Source organism: Struthio camelus, chromosome 4 (genome assembly GCF_040807025.1).
Source record: "Struthio camelus isolate bStrCam1 chromosome 4, bStrCam1.hap1, whole genome shotgun sequence".
NCBI classification, from domain to species: domain Eukaryota; kingdom Metazoa; phylum Chordata; class Aves; order Struthioniformes; family Struthionidae; genus Struthio; species Struthio camelus.
The window spans coordinates 73687260-73710139 of record NC_090945.1 but is presented as its reverse complement, the minus strand read 5'-3'; the positions used below and the strand labels follow the sequence as shown (position 1 = coordinate 73710139).

Below are 22880 nucleotides of genomic sequence, written 5' to 3'. Positions count from 1 at the left end.
AGGACCATACATGAGAACATGGAAACAGAATGGAGTAAAACAGAGCGTTCACCAGCAATGCTAGCTGGCAAATACAAACCATCACAGTGAAGGAGAAGCCTCTTTTTTCAGAGAATATGTTCATTTGGATCTGGATGGAACTGAATAACATAGATGCACTTCAAAATTGCCGAATCAACTAACAGAGTTCTGAGGTGTGCCAAAAATTACTGGCTCGTCAACGATGTTAATTCAAAGACATAGTATTATCATATGATACTAGATAGTATCATTTGTGAATATTCTCCAAAGTTCTGTTTTTATCCACTTTATATAAGTGACTAGATCTTGAAGAAATCAGTTGTCAGCTGTGAAGTCTGAAGTTATTTCACTGATTGGGTCTCTGTGAACCTCTTCACCTGAATTCTTTTTAGAATTTGAGCCGCTGTTTAGAAGTTGTTTCCAGACTGACCAACAGAAGTCATAAACATCCGTTTTTCAGAAAAAAACACTGCTGTGCTAAAATCAGGCTACTGTGAGCTTATTATATGTTTATCATGATGATAAACATATAATATATATTTTTTTTCCCCTCAGGATCATACTTTAGGAAAAATTCTCTCTATTTAGAGTTTAGGAAAGGGGATAATAGAAGCTGACAGTGCAAATCTGATAAAGAATATGACAGAATTGCGTGTCTTCCCGTATAGGCAGAAAGGCTGGGTTTTGTAGGTGTGCTCTGAAGTCAGTACCATCAAGGATGCAAATCTGTATTTAATCTGGAAGATGAACAATTTGGAAAATGAGGGATGGAGAGAATCAGAATTAAATAAATTTAAATTTGGAAAAAGCTTAAATTTGATGCCCTGACTGATGGTGAACCACTCTGAAAAGAACATTATCAGTTTAGAAGAGTAAATCGCCAAGCATGACATGCATGGGGTGGCAGTGAGTAACTTCCAACTTTGAAAAGCCAGAGAGGAAGATATCGTAGCAGTTGGACAAGCATGTGCTGCTGGTAACGTTTGGCTTCATTGCAAGGATTGCTGAAAAAGATCTATTCTTGAAGGTGAAAAGGAAGCAGCAGCAGGTTTCAGTCACTGCTCAGATGTGATGTACAGATGAGGTGGCTTGATAGCTGCATGCAGCCTGCAGAGGTGGGGAAGGAGAAGGGTGGTTGTGGCTGGGACAGCAGCCAGGGAGCTTCCGGAGATGCAAGCTTGCATCGGATTAGTCAGCAACCCCGGACGTAGGACTGTGCGGGCTTGATAAATGTCTTTCCTTCAACCCTGCTGGCCTATGTGCTACTTGTTGCTATTAAAACCATAGTAAAAGTTTTGGGGAGGGAAATAAATTCTGGTTTAGTCATGTTAAATCTAGCTAAAAATAGGATATACAAAGGAGAACTGAGGAGGGAATATGCTGAGATATAAATGACAAGCATCCAATCTGCGGCAGAGATGTAGCTACCGCTTCATTGAGGAGCTTGTATTTCTTTTATTGAGGAAATACTTTATTTCTGGTTGTTTCAAGCAATAAGAAGGTGAAAAGGTGTATAAAAACTTAACAGTGTTTTACTGTGCTTGTGAGACTTACCATGGTATTGCTTTGCCTTTGGGATCAGTTGTGTGTTATTCCATCTGTTTGGCAGTAGCAGTTTAATATTTCAGTGCTTATCAGGAAGCTGTGGAAAGCTGATTTCCCACCCTCTTAAGCAGAGGAACTTGTTTTAAACTACTTACAAGAGGGCAGTTGTAGCAATTTCCTGCATCAGCATCTTTTTGTAATTCCCTTGTCTTCACATTTAGAAAAGTGTGAAGAACTCATCTAAATATGTGGAGGTTTTTTTAAGTAAAAGAATGTCAGTGGCAGAGGGGGAGAAGGTACATGGGGTTTATGCTGGAGGTTTCCACCTTACAGAGGGTAGTTTACAGGTGTGCTGGATGTTGTTATAAACCAAGAAAACACAGCAATTTAAAGAAAATGGAGAGTATTAGGTCTCTTTAGTTATTTCCTACCGTCAATCAAAGATTTAAAACTGGACCTTCTAGTCATGACCATGAAAGGCAACCCATTACCGAGCTATTTACCCTGCCTATCTGAATGAAAACTTCTACTGATTTCCTATTGCTAATCCCTTGCAATATTTGGGAAGCGTTAGTGAAGATCTTCATGATGTGATGCTTCCAGATTTTTGCTTCTAAAAAGATCTATGTATAATATGTGTGTGGCATAGCCATTTACACTAATATTCCCTTTAGGGAAAGAACCTGGTCACACTTAAGAGCTCCTGATTTTCCTATTGTTCACAGCAAAAGGCAGCAGTAGTTGCTCCTGTGCAATGCGAGTGCGTGCAATTGAAAACTAAACCTTGGTCTGTGTGCAGCTTTCAGCTTTCCTCTGACCCTTTTTAAGTTCCTCCTCTTCTGACTATGACCTCCTCTTCCTCTTCACTCTTCCACCTTTGAGACCTGGTAGTTGTGAGAAAAGAGGTGGGAGACAAATATGGAGGGCGGTGGGGGCGTAATCGAGAAACAGCAGATGTGACTCTTGCTCGGTTTAGTGGTAGGGAAAGGTTGTGCTGAGATGATTACTTCCGTTTCTTCCTTTATTGGAGCCTTCTTAGGCCAGCGCCGCTCTGGTAGTGCAGTGCAAGTTTCCCTATTTTGGAAACTGCTAGCTGAAGTTTTGCTAGTATAGATATGCTGTGTGAGAGATGGAAAAATGCATTATTACCACCATAGCTGTACTAGCCCTAACTTTAAAGCAAAATCTTACTTGGAGTTGCAGTTAAAGTTTGACGATCTAATCTGTGAAGTGGAAAGAGTATTCCTTTTGAATCCTTCTGGCAGTACCTATTCCTCTGTTAAGTCATTAAGACTAAGTTGCTGTAAGTGCATACGCTGAGGATATTTTTCTCTTTTGTTTCGTTTTTACGGGGTGAGGTGGGGATAACCAAGAACTGAATATTAAAGTGAGTTCATAGCAGAAAATATATAAACATACCTGTGCACAACTGAACGCAAAGTTAGACTGACTACTGTATCCTGTTTATATGATAACGAAATTTGAATATAGATTCTCTCTGTGGTCAAAGACAATTTAGAGAAGCATTTGGATCTTGCAGAGAACGGCCTTCTTTGCAGGCACCAGGGGAAGAAGGAGATTGTGTTTGTAAGGGATCCAGAAGCACAAACATCTTTCATTCACCCACATGGGCTGTCTCTTGCAAGTTTTATTTATATTAATAATATTTTTATTTTTATATTTAGGCGTTGACTTTAGGTAAAACACTGCACATCTTTGTGGTCTGCTTTCTGAAATAGCACATTGAAATGAAAGGTTCATTTCCCAAGAAAGGAAAAATTTATAGGTAAAAGGAATAAGAATGTTTTCCTCACAGTGAGCAATAAACCATTTTTTAACTCCTCTAACTGGCCAAAATAGCCTGGCTAGGACAGCATTCAGTGGTGTTTGAGATGCGTTGTTAGCGATGCTGTGCCTGCATAACCTAAAGCTGAGCATCCAACTGCCTTACTAGAAAACCTGAAATTGTATATGCAAGTAATCAGTGTTCTGTGTCTAAGCGTTCTTCCAAATTTAGGAGGCTTATTTTGCTGTGCATATTTCTATGCATTGATTACATTCAGGAGAACTTCAAAAAACTTTGAAACTGTCTAATCTGGGCTGCAGCCTGTCCCATATTTTGTATTGGCTTGCTGCAGAGTAATTCTGCGTTTTTGTATTTATTTAATCAGATTGTGTGTCTCTCTCTTTTGAGCCAAATTATGACTGAATTTTTTTGTTTGTTTGTTTCTTAACATTCTGTGGAAAGTTATCTTTGGCATTATGATTTTGATGCACATGTCTTTGGATGAAGTGCTCTGCAAGCGTTCATGGCTAACACTTTCAACTCTGAGTACCCGCAGAAAACACATTTGTACTGCTGGTAACCTACTTGCCAACATCCGTTCTAATAAGCCCGGCACAGTTCGAATCGAATGTGTTGGCAGTTACCAAGAAGGTGTTTTATTGGTATTCTTCCCATGGTGGTAAATCGTTTTCAGTTTGTGGATACAGAAGGAGGTTTATGCAAGGCAGGTCTTTAGTTGAAAGAATTTTTGTCTTCTGTGTTTTTTTGTGCTTTGTCATGCTTGTTGCTGTCCTGTCTAAGCTTAATCTTTAGGCTTTGACTGCATTGGTTGAGTACCTGCAGAGTAGGATTTACACCACTAGCATGAAAATTATCTGAGCCACTCACTAGAAAATATGAACAAGGTGGTGTCAGGTCTAACTGTCTGCTTGGGCTTAGGTGACTTAGTCTGTGTTGCAGTGGTTAGTGGTTCGTCTTTGGGGAAAAAATATATAAATTCTTTACAGAGAATAAATAACTGAATATCATATATAAAGATTTTGTAATATATATTATTTATATATTATTATTATATATTATTATTATTACATGTCATTATGTGTTTACGTATTTTCTCCTTATTTAGAGGAATAAGGAGAGTTTTGGAAGATTGGGATCTTGGATATTAAATTTCCTCTAGTCCCTCATAGGGTGTCCAAGTAATCTTGTGGATCTGTGACCAAAATAATTTGTTCTCTTGTGTATGGGCTTGTTTGCCCAAGGAAACACTTCTTGGGGGAGCAGATACGTCAGGAATTTCTAAATAGATCTTGTGAGGGAATTGAAGTTTTGTGGGACATTTAATCTGGTGATTTAATGTTAACAACATTAATGTTATCTGTTAACAACAATTGTGGTAGGCTCTTGCTAGGTTCTCATAAACCTTAGTTCTGTGGTGGCTCAGTGCCTCGTATTTTAATTTTGTCCCCATAATACCTTTGAGGTAGGCAAGCATAATCCCTATTTTACTGAGAGATTAAGTGATTTGTTCAGGGACATACAAGGAATCTGTGACAGAACCATAGAAGGAACGAAAAACCATCAAGCCTTGGCCCTGTGCCTTGCGCATAAAGTAATCCTTTTCTTTTTTTTTAGAGTCCAGTTAGATTTGAAATTTCTGAAATCTGTTGAGTTAGTTTAGTGAATGAGTCGGGTATCTTACTTCAGGAACATTGTAGTTTAGCAGAAGTCCTGGATAATAATAGTCCACCATAGGTTTTGAGGTCCTAAGTTCCTGAGGTACCTGTAGGTACTCTTCGGGGATTCTGTGGCTCTTCAAAATTTAATAAACCATACTGCCAGCTCTGCAGTGCATATATTTATTTTTGTATTTGAGGACCAATAAATTTGGCTTTAAATGTGGAGCATGATGGCCTCTTTGAGGAAAATGAAGCAAGTTCTTTTATCAGTGGTCCTGTATTACTGAATTAATATGTCAACATGTTTATTTTGGCTAAGACAGCTTGTTTTTAATGAGAAGGCTTGTCGGAAAAGAGCTCTCCCTTTGTGGGCTCTCCCATTAAACTGCTCAGTGATGGCTTGTTCTTTTTTTCGTTGTGCTGACTCATACGCTCCTGCTACCCTGCACATAGCTGCGTAACTCTCTTGTGATGGGGAAGCAGTAAGGCGGGTATTTGGTCTGGCTACAGGAATACACGGTGGCTTGTGGGTTTGGCAATCATGATTAACGGCGCACGCAATAATTTTTGAAACCAGAGATGATGCAAACAAATCACACAACCTCGGGTTGCTTCTCTGTTCAGCTGGTAACTAGATCACATCCAGATGTGGCTTTTCTCCTCCATATCCTTACTTGATTGTCTTAACCTCTCAAGCGTGCCTCACTGGTTTAGCAAATAATGAATATTTAGAAAAAATATTTAGAAATATTTAGAAGATGATAAATATTCTCCCACTGAGGTTCAATTTTTTTGTCTTTTGTGTCAGTGAATTGGGAATCTGATCCTCTCTCCCCAAACGCTGCTGGCAATTGTCTTGCACGTTTCCTACGCAGCTGTCGTTCTGGAGTTTTCCATCTTTCCAGTTTCAGGTTTTAATTATCTTAACCCTCCATAATAAACAACAAACAATCCAAAGCAACCTTCCTGCAAAATTCAGACGAATCATAAAAATTTGCCATTTCTTTAGCCCTAACTAGGAAATACTACAACTTGACCTTTCTTCCCACACCTGTTTTTGCTCCTAGATACTGTGGTTTAAAGGGAAGGCTGCTAATGAGTGAAAGGCCAGGGATGTCTCTGAATCACACCTAGGGTACGGTGAGAAGGACATACATTGCCCTAGACGGCAGGGGATGGTCAGGTCTGCCGCGTGCGCTCACCAGGGGCTTGGCACAGAGGTGGGTGAGAGGGATACCTGTGCACGGAGCGGCAGCTTTGTTCCTTGGCTCCACTACAGCCCCGCTAAGGGAAGTGCAGCAGGTTGCTCCACGCTACTGTTGCCACATACCTCCTGTGGCTCTGCCTGCCCCTTCAGGACCTGGAGTAGATGCACTCTGCAACTCCTTTTCTGCACTATACAGCACTATATACCAGAAGTTACTGAAACTTGAGCTGAATCTCATTTTAACAAGAGCTTGATTCTTAGTAGCTGTAGTGATTTGAGAAGATTATCAATTTCAGAATATCAAACACACTCCTCGTGGCAGAGGTTAACATTTTTGCACCCAAAAGACTCCATTTCTAGTGTTCCTTGGCAGTGGAATGGCAATGACAGATGCCTGGAGAGTCACCGTAAATTGTTCATTCTAAGTTACATTTCTGAACTGATCCTTCAGTTGCCCTCCAGAGTAATCTGTAGAAGCAGAGACCTGTCATTCCTTTAAATCCTTTTTTTGCGGTATGAGTATTTTGTGGTTCCTGTTGTAAGGCTTGCAAGGATTACTGATGATAATGTCTGTTCTGTAAATAGTTCCTAAAAAAAAGTTTTTTTAAATTATGTGCATAGTAAGTTCAACTTAATCTGTGATTGAATGCATCTGTGATTCCTTCCCTCCCCCTGCCTTGTCCTCTTCTGTTTAAACCTTCCCTTTACTGCATATTTACTTGTGATGGTTTCCTCTAAATTCACAGCTAGCTTTTTTTGGATGGGCTAATTCACGTCCTTTGAATTAGAATGAGGCCGTTAATGTTTTGGGTGCTGTACGATGTCCTGCAGTACTAGCAATCAAAAATAACTATTAAGCGTTGTTATGATTGTCAGTACCAGATACACATATGTTTGAGTGCCTGTGTAGGCTTTAAATGATTTTGATATACTGAAGTATACTTTGGACTTTCGTAGCATGCAGTGACCTGGAAGCATATTTTAGTCGCGTGTGTTTTAACAGAGGCACGCATGACACAGGCAGCCAATTAACTGAAGTGAAAATGAATATATTGGTGAAATTTATTCTGAAATTTGCCAGACTCTGTAGTTCTGTTAGCTGCTCAGTGGAAGGATGTGGAAGGTAGTGATTTGTGATGGGATGTCAAAATGCAGACTCTTGGGGGCAATGGGAATTTTCTAAAAGACTGGAGATAAAGAAACTCAGCAGATCACTTCTGCTGAGAGGCCATTGAGGGTCATAACGGGAGTAATTCATTACTACCCCAGCAGAAGAGTTTACTGGGTTATAAATACTATGTTGATCTGCAGCATGCCATCTGTCATGAAACCTTCTGCATGAGGTATCATAAAATGATAAGGTGGACTCTCTGTAAAGCAGTAAGTTACCTCTGTCCAATTATGTCCAATAGAATTACAATACTATGAACTTCTTCTGGCAAAACAGCAATTAAAAATGCTTAGAGGCTTCTCTGTGATTACTTTCCATAAAATTCAGACCTCCAAGCTTCACTGTTATTAAAACAAGCGTTGTTCATGATGGTAGACTGTGAAACTGCAATAATGAATGTGTGGCTGTTAGTTAAGAATGAGGATGTTCATATTTTTATCTTGTGGAAAAAACATTACCAGTGGCATGTACAGAAGTATTCTACTGTAAGGAAACGCTACAATTCCCTATGTGGGATAGGATTAAAACAAACAAACAAAAAAAATCCAACCCCTCAAAAGCTCAGCTGTAACAGAAATAGAACTGTCTCTGAAGGTAGCTAACAAATTGCTGTTTAAAATATTACTAGTCTACAACACATTTAGTATGTTATTTTAGTAACTTTGATTTATATTTGTTGGCTGGGAGAAGTATTATTTTTCATTGTGTAGAATACTGATTGCTTTTGCTTGTACCAATTCAGCCATGCTTTATTACGCAGAACTGCGAAGTGAAGCAGGAAATGTAGGCCAGCTGAGCCCTGGGCTTTGTGCACTGCCAATGTCGTCCTTCCCAGACAGTCACTGGTTAACTATCACTGCTGGTTTTAAATCAGAACATAGGTAAACTGGTAGTTACTTCTGAAGATAACATACTGTACCTGCATCCCCTATGTTTGCTATTGCTGGATAAAAGAGTAATTAAATTGATTTTTAACTTCTTTAATATTCAGAATTGTGCTATACTAATGATGAATTTCAGACTCGCATCCTCAAGCCTAACAAGGGTTATGGGTAGCCCAGGAAATCTAGTACGGGTGTGCAGTTTTGCAAAGGAAACACTGAAGCAAATGAAACAGCGCCTTTTACTCACGTGGAGGCAAAGCATCTAGACAAAGAAGCTTTTATCCCTTCCGCAGTTGTATGAATGCCTGTTCGCCTTCTGGGAAACTTCTGAAGGCTGCCTTTAGGAAAGTGAAATAATGCATTAAACTGATTTTAGTCTGGGGGCGTATATTGAAAAAGTAATACTGTCTTTGATATAGCTACCCTAGAACAGACTAATAAAATGAAGATTTTAAGGTGTGTTTAGACGCAAGTAATCATAATTCAATTTCATGTACTCAGTGAGAGGAGAATGTGATCCGAAAAAAATATTCAGTGCTCTTTAAAGGGACACTTTTCCAGAATTATAGAGCTCGTGAAGAGTAGCATGCAACCAGACCTCTCTAACCTGAAAATAATTGCAATGCAAAAACTTATGATATATTGTTTGTGCTAACAAATAGAGTTATTTTTCCATGTGTCTTCTCTTAATAATCCTGATTCAGATTCCTGGAATTTCTGGTCTGGTATTTAACCTGTTGTCTCTTCTTGCTTCATTTCCAGTTATTTAAGGTATTTTCAGTTACACTTCTTAAAAAAAAATTAACTCTCTGTTTATATTGCATTTTGAGTCTTAAAGGAATAATAAATGGAATCTGTAAGACTGCGAATCCCTTAGAGTATATAAATGCTGGCTTTCATTATTCTGAGTTTCCCAGTTGATTTGATATACAGCACAATTATTGGCTTCAAATTTAGATGGAAGAGCTCAAGATGAAGATAAAAACTACTTTAAGATGGTAGAGTCTAAATTAGTTAAGGAATTATGTAAACTAATTTTAGGAACTAGAGACAAATAACTTGGTCTGTTTTTTATATTTTCATTTCCATAACATAGCCATCATAAAGATACATAGGTTGCAAAATATAGTGTGGGGTTTGTCTTCATAAATGAAATTGGCAGAATACAGAGGGCAATGTTATCTTCTTGCAAGATCCTGGATAAAAATCCATAATTTTAACTACTTATAATATGAAGAGCCTATTGGGAAGGAAATAAAAGAAAAAATACAAAGAGAAAAAATAAGAGAGCAGCATATCTCTCCAGGCAAAATACAATGAGAAAAATTTGGGGCTGGGAAGACAAAGCAGAAGTGATATAGCAAAATCAACAAAAAATTACTTATTCCAATTTTGCCTTGAAAACAAAAACCATCAAGAAAGAACAGCACAAATGTATGGTATATTTAGAAAGAAAAAAATTAAGTAAGGTGCCATTCCATAGCTGCTTAGTTCTTGGTTCACTGAAACACTGCAGTACACTTACAATCATGTCTAACTTTTAAAGAAGTTCTTGATTTCCTCATTTCAAATCAAAATATGCAGCATGTCTTCAGTCATATAGAATAAATAATTCTAAATAACACGCTGTAATTATATCTAAATATATATATATATAAAATATTTCTAAATAACAAAACCTATGTGGCTAATAGAATATTAAAAAATTTTGAAAATGGATGCTTAATGAACCTTATGTAGTTGTACAATTTTGATGACAAATGACAAATCTGAAAGAAGGATTTTGTTGAGCTGTAGCATGGTCGTATTCTATACAAAGTATTTTTTTTGGAAACCATTTGAATCTATGACATTCTGGATAGGTACACTGCAAAACAGATGTGATATGATAATATGTACCAGCCCTAGATATTTTATTTTTCCTGAGTAGACAACTGGGAAGGGAGCACCATGTTTTCACAGAAACTCATGCAGATAGCATTAAAAAAAATTTTTTTTAGAGGGCATATATTTTAAAAGGTAAAAAATAAAAACAAAGCAAAGACACTCACTTAACTTCTGCAATTATTTTTAACATATAGAAATTTACTTTTAATATGGCTACTTTCTGCGTTCTTCCTAAAATTCATTAAAAGTAACACTTTCATTCTGTAGAGATTGCAGCACTATCGGTTTCTGTGACTACGTGCTTCTCTGAATGAAAACTCCTGGACTGAAGGGAAACCAACACTCCCAGCTGGGCGATGTTCTCACAAATGACATGGAAGAGCTACTGATTCCACGTAACATGTGGGAATATAGCTTTTTAATGCAGTATTTCCTCCTCCCCCACCCACATTTACTCATTTTGGGTTTTGGTGTTTCAGTTGCGATGACTCACGAACAACTTCACCTTCCAAAAATCATACTGCATCTGAATAATGTCGTTCAAGTCTGAACTAAGGCTGGAATTATGAATTTTGGATGACAACATTTTGTAATTATTTTCTTGTTACCATGTTATTTTATCTTATATTTATTACTGTAAGAGACTTGAGTTAGCTAAAGATACAACCCTCTACTTATTCCCATGTATTCATGGAATTAAAGACCTACATGTCTTTAAAGGGAGTTATTTTTCACCAGACACTCTAAAGCTCCTCTGTTTCTAACTCCTTAAGTAATCAGAATTGTGGGAGGCCACACTTGCTCATGTTCTTCACAGAAAATATATTTTTTCTGTGTTACTGAAATGCTTTGTTAATATTAAATATCTAAAACATCATATAGCAAGCAATTCATGACTTAGTTTTGGGCGTTTCTTCCGAAAACCAGTACTGGTTCTGAAACAGGTTGAGGTAGTGAGAAAGAACATCCTTTGAATCCATAAAATAAATAGAAAGAAGAGAAATTGAAGATTATGACTGATACATTGTTCAGCTGACTGGTTTTTCAGGTACTTTAGAAATTTAATGGATTTCCCACAAGGTACAACAGAAATGGAGTAATAATCTGTTAACCATGTTACAGTATTTTGATCTCTCGCACACCAAGCCCCCCAAATCATTGAACAGCTGTTTCAGCTCCTTGCAAGTTTATTTCTTTTGCTATTCGTTATTTTAAGCTGCAAATGCCCTTGTATCTGCTGAGTAAAGGGAAACGCTTGGTATGTTCCTGAGACTGCTGCACGATTAACTTATGACTTAAAATCCATTAATCTTTCCTACCTTTTTTTGTGAAATATACATATATATTCAAATTTGTGAAGGTTTACAATATGTTTGTATAACTCCCAGTGGAGGAAGTGGCCATTATTAGGCATACGGAGATTGCAGGACTGTCTTGTGGCTGCTTTATGGTCTTGCCTCTCAACTGGCGTATCGTGAGTTAATTAATGGGTTATTGATTCAAGCTTCTGAGTCAATAAAACCAAATTTTGCTGGAGCGGAATATTTCTTCCTTCCTTTTTCTCACTGTGTTACAAGATTAATATTTTTTTATCATGACCTTTATCCAAAAAGTAAGTGTAGGTGGTCAAAATAGATCAGAATCCAGGCACTTTCTTGTGCTAACCTTTTTCATATGGTAAGGAAGAGATATTCTCTTCTTACCTTATCTGGGTTTTGTGCCTTCTGTGAGTGTTAAGAAAGGCTTTGTGTTGCCATAGTTCCTGTTTTTGAAATAGATAAGCTGAGAGATGTATCTAGGGAAGAATAAAAATGGAAATGTGTCTGTGCCCACCAACACTTTTTTTTTTTTTTTTTAATGCTTACCAGAGAATTGAGTGATTTCATCAGGTCCTGAATCTCAGCTTTTATTTTACTTACAGTAAAATGTTTAACTCTTGTGAGTTATGGAGAAAAGATTGGAGAAAAGAACCCATAAAGCAACAGACACAGAGGGAGAATCCAAGTCATTACTTTCACTTAGCGAGATATAGCTATCTTGCTGTTCTTTGGGACTCTGTTTTGGATTTTTTTGAATGCTTGAGGTAAGCAGTACTTCACATCCTACAGTGTCTTGGATGACTGATGAGTATGTGTGTGTGCATGGAAATAGGTGAAGAGAAAAGGTTGCTTTCTGTATTAGATGAAGGGCTGTTGTAAATAGCGGTCGTACTTTACTCTGGAGCTGTAGAGGAGTGTTTTGCAGCCGCAATTTTGTTCTCACGTTTTTCTTGAGGTGGTAGGTGCCGCTGTATATCACTGAAAGATTTAAGCACTGAGTGAAAGAATTAGTCTCATTTAAATTCTAAAGAGTACCTCAAAGAGTAGCACTGAAGTCTTTGTTTTTACAGCTGATTTAAGAGTGAAATGTAATTTGAAGAGCTAACAGTGCATATTATATTTAGATCCCCAAGTCTGCAAAGGTAGACAACAGCATTGTTCTGGTATCTTATCACAGGACTTTGTTTGTCGGAGTGATGGGCTGGAGTGATGGTGACTCCTTGACAGGATACGAACTTGGAAGTCATTGGCGGTTATACGTGATCAGGATTTCAAAGCTAGGTTGGCCATTGAAGTGCATAAAGAAAGTGTAGATATTCATATTGAATGCTATACTGCCTTCATAACATGCTTGGGAACATGGTAAGGCCAAGGGACCTTACTGTTACCAAACAAAATGTGCATGGTAATTCCAAAATACTGCACACTTCAAATCCTTTTTTTCTGCTCACTGGATGTCATGTATATATACATCAAGCCCAGTTACCTCACCTTTTTTTTTTTTTACTCATAGAGAAGCAAACACTTCTATCACTTAAATATGCTTTATGCCAAACTGTAATTGAGATTTCGGAGTGGGGGATGGGGAGAATCAAATGAGCTTAAAATGCACATAGCCAGGCCAGTGAGGGAAATTTTTGCTTTTCTTAACTAAAAGAATCACCTACTGAATTAAATCATATATAATTTGGACTGCAGCAGGAATTTTGCTTTAGTAAAGATTTCAGGAGATGGGCTTTGAGCTAATGACCAATTCATTCCTCGTAGACTGTTCTGTCTCTAATGAGGTGGAATTATTAGGTATTAGACCTGCACATCTGCATTATTTCAGCTTCTTTTTTTCTTCAATTGGCCAAAGAAAATAACACTGGAAACTGATTTCTGAATCCCAATTCTCCACAAAGTTAAGGGTTTTGGATGAAATATATTGATTAAATGTTAGTTGGCATAGTAGGAACTATATAAATTAATACCACCCAATTCTTTTAATAAGAAAATAAATACTCAGGTTTCTCCTACTTGGTGAAGAGTTCTTGTTTCATTTTAAGAATATTGCTTTTTTATTTTTCTAGAATTAGCAATTATGTATACAATCACAGTACTATAAATCTTTAATTGTTTTGTCAGGTGATTTTGATATGGGAATATGGAATTTAATTCACTGCTTTTCATAAATTAGATATTGCAGATGCTCAATATAGTAGATTTAAGAAGCAAATTGAATTCTATTGCATAGAATAAATTATTTAGATGATAAAGTTTGGAAGAAATGATGTCCAGTATTACAAAGCAAGTCAAGTACTTCATTTAAGTTATTTTGAAAATGGTTTGTCTTTTTGCAGCTGTTACTTATATAAAAAACTGTATCTATCAGTAAATGAATATATGGAATGAATATCCTCCATTTTAGTTTATTAATCTCTAAAAATGAGAATAAAACTTATTTATTTAGTTCAACTAAATAAGTAGTGTTTGTCTGCAGACCTCTGAAGTATCAGAGTGAATAACCCTATAGGAGTTACATGTCAAAGAATGCTGGTGGTTTTCACTGTACTACAGTCTGTAAAATAACTCCCAAGTAGAAGTATGTGGGAAGGAGCAATATCTCGTTTGAAGGCAAATAGGTAGTAATTTTCATGGAAGTAAAGTACATCAGGAACGTAAAAGTATTAAAGTAGGAACCTCTCTGCTCTGTCAGGAATTTAATGATGAAAATTAGGTAGATATTTGAAATGAGCAGAGGAAATGGATTTGGAAACTAATTCAGCATTGATAGCGCTTGCAGCTCAGTTTGTCCTTTGGAGCACCAAGTTATTCTCGGAGGTGAGCAGAGAAAAAAAAATTAGATTAAGCGTCTATAACTTGAAGCAAACTCATCTTGGGATTTCCTAAGTATTGGAATTAGGTTTCTTTGTCTGCTATTGATATTCTCCTTGAATATTATATAAAGCTGATTTAAATAATTGAATACTTATTAAGCTTGGACAGAGGCTTGGGAATGAAAATGAAGATAAGTACCATAATGTTTTGGTTAGGGCATTTGAAACAATATCAATCCTGAACGTGTGCAGTTTTTCTTATATCTTTATTAAGTTAAAAAAAATGTGTTTGCAAGTTTTGTAACACCATTCCTGTATTTCCTAATGTTGTGAGACTCCATGATGATTTTGAATAATACATTTGTAACGGATATGTTAAGGTGAGAGGTGCTTACTCTGTACTACAGGAATTAAATTATTCCCATTGAAGCCCCACTAGCTTCAATTAATTTAGGATTGTCTCAGTGCCTCTTGGGAATCCTAAGCATGGCTAGGTCCTGAATAAGATATGATTTATGCTACCATGTTATATTCATCATGACAGCAAAGAGATTCGTTCCTGTGGGCAGTAGATGTGTTTAGATAAGTTGATAAAATATTGCGGAACTTTTTTTCTGATCGTTTTCTTTCAAAGCCTAGTACACTATATGATACAGTACATTCTTACAAGGAAGTTCAGTATACTTTAAAACTGGATTTAGTAACTTAATATTTGTTTTTGCAACTTTTTTCATATTAAGTGTGATATTTCATTCTGGCCATTGGTATAGTCTAATAATTCTGTTCTGGCTATTTTGCTTCTTTCAGGACACGAGGGACAGCACCCATGATGGCAGCGATTTATGTGAAGGATTCTGAGTGCTACGTGACTCTTAAATGCTAAAAGCAGAAGGCCACTAGCTGATAGCTCAGCGTGGAGCAAAAATTTTTATTTTAAACTTCAAAAATAATTATGTCAAAGAAAAGTCGTGCCAAGGGGGAGAAGTCCGACATGGAGATTGAAGCACTACAAGCTGCTAATGAGGAATTACGGACTAAACTAACCAACATCCAGATAGAATTTCAACAAGAAAAAAGCAAGGTATGTGTTCGGCATTTGGTGATCGTTCTTGTAAAGATTAGCAGTGTTATAAACAGCAGACCTAAAATCTCAAACTAATTCACTATTAAAATACAGTAGCTTTAGAAGAAAAACATGACAATCGAAGAAGTGAAATCATCTGAAGAACCATTGATGAACCTAAATTGTTGTGTTGAACTAAAGGAATGTGTGATATGAAACATGAGAAGAACTTAGCGTTAAATTCAGTTTTCTTGATAGCTATTTCAAATAACCTGCGAAAGGGAGTAAAGATTCCCCAGACTTCCAGTCACTGAAATGTGCAGTGACAGCAATCCAGATAGCACTAGCTTAACGTGACTTGAAGGGAGCTTTGTATTAGATCTTAGCACTATATACTTGTTTTTACAAAATGCAGTTTATGTAAAGTGGAACATTAGCATCACATTTAAAGCATGTCACTTACATACGTATGGAGAATGTAAACTGACTGGAAACTGGCTGTGTAGAAGTCCTGATTTGATGTGCTTAGGTTATAAGTGCTATTGCTCTGAGCTGTTGAATGATGTAGCTATTTGCATATGAAACAGATCCATAAATGGTGTCTACCTGTCTTGTGTTCTGCAGGTATTTGAATAATCAAGGATACACCTAGGAAAAGTTGTTCACTCATACAGTATATGTATATTTATAAATGTCAGCATTTATTTTTATACAGCTCTGCAGCATTTTAAAATATAGATGGTCAATAACTTTATTTCTGTTCTATTATTTTACTAATCTCAATCATTGCATTTGACTCTGCACAAGGCAGTTCATGCACTGGAGAGGGATTAATCTGTGTTTGCTTGCTGATCCTGTAGTTGGAAGAGTCTCAAGCATTTATCAGTAGAGCAAGCATTCATAATAAACATACGTTCACTTTAAAAAACATAACTTTCTTCCCTACTTGATTCTCTATATCAGTGTAAAATTCCCCTGTGGAAGTGGAGACACTTCACAAAAATCTTTGGAACACCTATATAGTAATATTGCAGTATGTTCTAGTTTCTTTAAGAGCCTTGTGTGATGCGATGCTCAGCTTTGGGTAGTCTTTCATATTTTTTCATATTTTAGTTAAGAAAAAATTACCAATCTTCACGATTTATTTTCTTACAGAGAAAACAAGCAACAAAGCCTAAATTCTGATTTGGTCGACTTAATTGCTTCAGATATAATGGACGGACAACTAAATTTGTGTCAGAAATTTTTCTTCATCCCGGATTAAAGCAAAAAGTCAAAGGATGCTGTATTTTGCACAACAGAAAACTGAAAAACCTGATGTTATTTTACACTTCCTTATGGCCCATTACTGCTTGAGTTCTCTTTCAGACTGCAGGTGCTCTGATCTGTCTGATCCTTTCCTGTGGATCAGCAGTATTGCTGAGCAAAGAGTTTTAGCTTTATCATCCAACTTCTTCTCTTGTTCAATATAATAAGCTTTGATACAAGAGTGGCACAAACTATTTCTGCTCCTTAAAACATACACCAATAAATTTATTGGTGGCTGAGACCCTCAAAAATTGAATTTATCAGCTGATAAATTGTGTTATATAAACTGTCCTGTTTTTTTTTAGTGCTGCAGTGCTTCTGTTTGGGAAAAGAATCATGAGCCAACGCTACATTTAACTAAATTTTTTTTGTTTAGTTATTTTATCTCATTTCCTCTTTTGTGTTCTGTATCACTTCTTACATAGAAATACAGACATGCAAATCTTATTATCTTCTACATATTGCATTAGAAAGAATACATTTTTCAACTTACCTTATACCTTTTAAAGTTACCTTATAGCTTGGACAGAAGAATGAATTAACTTTGAGTATTCAAATTACTCCGATTATTAAAAAAAACTATAGAAAGATTAAACAATCGCTAAAAACAGTTTAGCCCTGGCATACTTTGAACTGTGACACTTAAACTATAATAGCATCGGATTTAACTCTGACTCAGCCAAGACTGAAGTGTAGCTATAAACTTATGCTAGCTATAGGAACACTGCCACTATTTTTCTGTAACTAGCCTGCTTGTTTACCTCTATCCAGCCCGGTAAGGGTTGCTTCAGTTTAGTCCCCTGTTCGTGTTTCTACAGACTGAGAATTTTAGAATTTCTGGAGTGTTGAGGTTGTCATAGCAGATGTGTTTGCGCATGTGTACATATGCATGCAGAGAAGTGAGCGGGCACGCATGTATACTGTGTAGGTATATGAACGAGGAAATTCCAGCTGGAGCTCTCTAAAATGCATTGGTCTCGTCTTGCAGGTGGAACCCTCGAACAGGTGATGTTGCTCCCCACGCTGCACCTGGTTTCATGCTTTGCTTCCCCCCAATCATATCTGTAGGCCACTGGGGTTGTTTGATCCTGCTAGATATACAGTACCATCCACAGGATATTTTGCAGCGTGTTGGAATGCGTTTCTGGGAAGCATTACCCTGGGGAGGATGAGGAAAGTGCTGTCTTCAACCTCTTTTCCACATCTTTGTTGTGGTCTTTGCTCATTTAACTAGGTTTGAGGCCACGTGGCTTCTTCCTCACTGTCATGGCCACAGCCTGCTCGCTGTTCATGCACCAGTTGCATAGGATGGTGAAGGCTGTCACTGACAAGATGAGTAAATTAAAGCTATAGAGATTTTTTCCTCTTTAGACTCTAATTTAAAAATAAGTAACAAAACCAACAGAAATTGAATCTTAGCATCAGCAAAGTAAAGGCACTGTGCCCAGAGAATCCTAAATAAATTAAATGGCTTTATAGGCACAGCGGTAAAAGGGAAATCAAAGCTGCTGGAGAGACAATTTTGTTGCCTCTGGGACACGTACAGCATTAGGAGAGGTAACAAACTCTTGTGGTGCGGATTCATTTAATTTAATTCTGCTAAATTTGTCTCTCATGTATATGCAAACATTAATGATTTATCTGAGGAAGAACCTTCTAATTGATGAGGGATATCACAAATGAAAGTTAATCTTAACGTATTTCTGCATGCTAAAATACTAGTTGTTTTGAAATAAAATTTTACCCAAGAGACATCCAATACTGTGCATATTTTCCCAGATCATTTTGTGTCATTTGTTGTTGAGTAACTTTAAGAGCTTTCTCCTGTACGATTGTTCCTCTGTGTTTGTCCGATACCTGATCTAAAGCCTCTGTGTGTGCAGCTCTCTGGGTAGCCGTTGCTGTGGGTCTCACTGTTGATATTTTCGGCCTCTGATGTACAAACACCTGGATTCATTAGGCTTGTGCTGCCTGATGTCCCACGCAGATTTAATAAAGGTGGAGTAGAAGTTATGTCCTTCCCTCACATCCCTTTTAATGTCTCTTTCTTGTTTTGGGACCGCCCTATTGATGTGTTGGGGCCCTCTGATGTGTAGCCTGTCTGCTGTCCACTTGGGTTTGTAGGTGAAGGAGCTGTCTGCTGCCACCTATGGAGATCCTGGAGAAAGAAATGCAGGGATGGACACTTGCTCACGCACGACCCTCTGCTAGTGCAAACAGGAAGACATCTAACATTTGGGTATCAAGTAACAAAATGGGCTGTGCTTTCTTTACACAAGTAACAACAACTGTGCTTACTTTAGGACTCAGTCTCAGTGAACTTTTAAGTCCTGTGTAGTAAGCATGAGGAGCTCCAATGAATAAACATAGTGTTTGTCAGATTTAGGAAAACGTGAATTGGCTTACTTGTTGTGTAAGTGCCTATGCTCAGATCCATGAACACTCAGAACCAGAAAGTACATATTCTTACTAAGATGGTTAACAAACATTAGCAGATACTCTTCCAATGCTGGAGGTAATCCTTTCTCCTGGTAACATGATATTAGAATGTTTGCTGTCACTGTTGCTCCATCTTCACTAAGGTCTGGGGGCATTTTTAAAGATTGTGATTCTGCTTATGGATGTACATCTTTTAGATTTGAGATCCCCAAACAACATCTGCATAAGTTAATTGGGATGTTTCAACTCTGTTGCTGCTGCTGTACTACCTTACAACTTCATACACTGTTTCTGTAACTCCTCTCTCTTTTCCCTTTTTGTTTCTGTTTGAGCTTTGATGTTACGTGTTGAATTTGTGGCTAACAGTGATCCATTGTAATCTCTAAAAACCTCTATATTCAATGGATGAAATGTTAAACATATGGTCAGAACAGTTGCACTTACTGGTGACTAAAATTGTATGGAAAAGGGTTATGGCTAATATGTAAGGAAGAATTCTAAAGACAGATGTTGCTGTGAAAACCCAAACAAATTGAACGTACCTAAATGCATGTTATTCCTGTGCCATTTATACAAAAGAAAACGAGCCAGTTAACTTACTGATCTATAAGGAATTTATTGAATAGCAGGGAGGTACTAGGGTATTGTAATTGGGAAAGAAATGTGACGACCATCTTGAAATTAAGGAAAGTGGATGAAATATAGATAAAACTGTAGTTACTCCTACCACTACTGACTGGGATTAGAAAGAAGCACTTCGCTTCGGGTAGGTTGTTTTACGACAGTGTTTGAAGGGCATTTGAATTCAGCAGTTCTGTACCCTTGTTACAAAAATTAAATTCTCAATACATAACAAAATTGCTAAAAAGAGAATTTGGGGGCATCTGTCAAAGACTGGACAGTAAGTAACAAAGTTATTAAGAATAAATATGGTAGTGTCAAATTCAAAAACATTAAATGGCCGAATATACTAATGAATGATAATGTAACTTCTAGTCCAGGTAAAACAGCAGAGAGGAGTGAAACATCAGTGGACTGATATTAAGCTATGATTAGCCTTCATTTGGAAGAATCAACAAGAAAGTATGATAATTAAACCTTTTGGGGGGACCATGGTGAAAGATGTGGACAGAGCAAGGGATCCTAAAAAAGGCTGATGTTACAGCACGATCTACAGGAAAATTCTGGTCAGAACTGTAATAGTGCCTCCACAGTTAATGCCTTGATCAAATTATGTACTAAGCTATTTACATCTGGAACAAGAGGAGAATCACTGGATGCTTCAGAAGTTTCTAGGAGATCCCAATGTAGCATAAGGAAAAGAGATATATTTCATATCTGCAGCTATGAGCAGAAACACATTTTCTGTGATCTTCTGACACTGTCACACAATCTTGAGAGTTTCATTTAAAAGACTATGAGGAGTCAAAATGCTTGAGGCAAGAAAAATTGCAGTAGATATGTGACCTTCTTGATTATATATTTTAGCGAGACTTATTTATTGCTAGAAATGGGTATTTAAGAGGAGGATAATTATGAAAGTGAACAGAATGAAGAAAGACTACAGGAGGTTTGTTGCTATGGAGAAAAAAATGAATAAGATCAAGTAGATCTGTGGACTGAAGTAACCAGTTATTGCTTCCAATAAAAAGATTAAGCCTCCAAATTCTCTGGAAAGGTTTCACTATCTTTCTCAAGCTTGAAGGATCTACTCTTACAAGTTTACTCCACAGAAAGGTTTTCATGTGCTAAAAAGTATAAATTTTTAGGATGTTTTCCCCCTAAATAGTTTGAAGTTTGTGCATTTTAACACAGAGTTCTTACAATCCAGTTAATGGAGAATTTATCCCATGACATACTAATCAGTTCAAATGGTTACTTACCTTCCTCACTGAGCACTTTCATCTTCTTTTTATTCTGGCACTACCCTGTTCAACAGTAATTTTCTCTTGCTTCTGCTATAAGATGCAGTATGTCATGTCACTTCCAAATAGGAGCTTCAGGTCTACAGCAAAATACCTTGCAATTTATCCAGTGCCTCAAGATGATTGAGTACTCTCTGAGATAGAGACCAATGAGTGAGTTTGTCTTGAAAAAAGAGGGGTGGAGGAGAAAGAAGTGAGTAATACTGCTGTTTCCACTCAGCTTTCCTGAATTAGCAGTGTTTAGTGCCTCTTGGTGACTCTTGGGGTTGCTTGTCGCTTGTCCTTGTGCTTAGGCTCCATACCAGTATAGATAATTGTTCCAAATGGAAGTCCTGAATGAATCTTTTAGGTTTTTTTTCCCCCTCTCTCTTCTAAGTAGATTCCTGATGTGAATGAGTATTTATGCAGAGATTGGGAAGTTGATCCTTTTTTTTTTTTTTTTTTTTTGCCTATAACCAACCCCCTCAGAAAAGATCAGATGGACAAAGCTGCTTGAATGCATGCTGACATATATGGTTTCAATGTGGAGCAAAATACCTTCTCATAAAGAGCTTTCTAGGTGGCCTAGCAACAGCTTATTAGTGTTCAGGTACTTAGCTAACCACCTTGACCCTCACACTGGTGTAGGAAGATGGCTAGAAAGGCAACAGTAGTTCCTTTCTCTAGCCAGCCACAGAGAGGAAGGGATCCTCCAAAGGAAGCTTTTCTTTGCTGCCCAGAATAACTCAAGGGATGGTGAAAAGGAAGAATTGTGCCATAAAGTATATGGCAAGTTAACTTAGTACATTCAGTTGCAACCTGCTAATATCAGTGTCTTCCCGCTTAATCTAGGGTGGATAGAGCTGGCTTTGCATATGCAATTGTGTTATTCTGCATTATGGAGATGTGATGTTTCACAGCATTTTGCACAAGATACTCAGCAATATTCAGAATCAGGGCCGGAATGATGCATTTATATTAAGTTTTGTTAAAATTCTTTAAATGGTCTTGGCTGGAAGAGGTTAAAGTTGCCTTGGTAACCCCTGGATTTATTGGTACAGAGATGTACCAAAAAGAAATTTTATTCCTTTTAGTGCTTTTGGCTTTTTGCCCCTTGTCATGACACTGGAAATGAGCTCCATGTTAAAAAATATTTTTTGTAAACACTTTCCAGAATGAGACATTTGGACTACTTTACATCTTTGCAGGGAAGAGTTTTTTTTTTAATAGAAGTTGCTGTAATTCAGTGAAGCCATATTTAGTCACACAGTAGGACAGATAATTAGCCTTTTTTATTTCTTGTCCTTTTGCTTGCAGCTAGATCACTTCCTTAATTTTAGACAAGCAAGGAAAATTCAGATTTTTAAAAGTAGTAGAATAAATTGCTGCTGAATGTATATTCTTTCTTGTTAAAATATCAGCTGGTATCAGACTATGTAAATGAACCTGTTTTTGAATGTAAAAACATACTGGGGATCTTTCTGGTGATGGTAGAATCCTTACAGAGGTAAACTAAAGCGCACAGCTCTCCCTTGTCCTGTGTCTGCACTGACAAAAGAGCATATCTGAGCATGAGCCATCAATGCGCCCTGGCAGCAAAGAGTGCCATCAGCATCCTGGGCTGCATTAGGAGAAGTGTCACCAGCAGGTTGAGGGAGCTGATCCTTCCCCTCTGCTCAGCCCTGGTGAGACACATCTGGAATGCTATGTCCAGTGCTGGGCTTCCCAGTACAGGAGAGACAGGGAGCATACTGAAACGAGTTCTGCAAAGAGCTATGAAGATGATTAAGAGCTTGGAGGATCTAACATAGCAGAGGCTGAAGGAGCTGGGACCATTTAGCCTGGAAA

General features: G+C 37.4%; 1 protein-coding gene across 1 annotated transcript in view; it reads left to right on the top strand.

The window, feature by feature from the left end:
* The window catches only part of JAKMIP1 (janus kinase and microtubule interacting protein 1), a 157062-nt gene that overhangs the window by 51097 nt on the left and 83085 nt on the right, over nt 1–22880 (top strand). The window contains exons 4-5 of the mRNA XM_068943406.1: nt 12102–12263; nt 15126–15399. Of these exons, the coding sequence (XP_068799507.1) occupies nt 15271–15399 (129 nt within the window). The 5' untranslated portion in view covers nt 12102–12263; nt 15126–15270. The remainder of the gene's footprint in view (nt 1–12101; nt 12264–15125; nt 15400–22880) is intronic.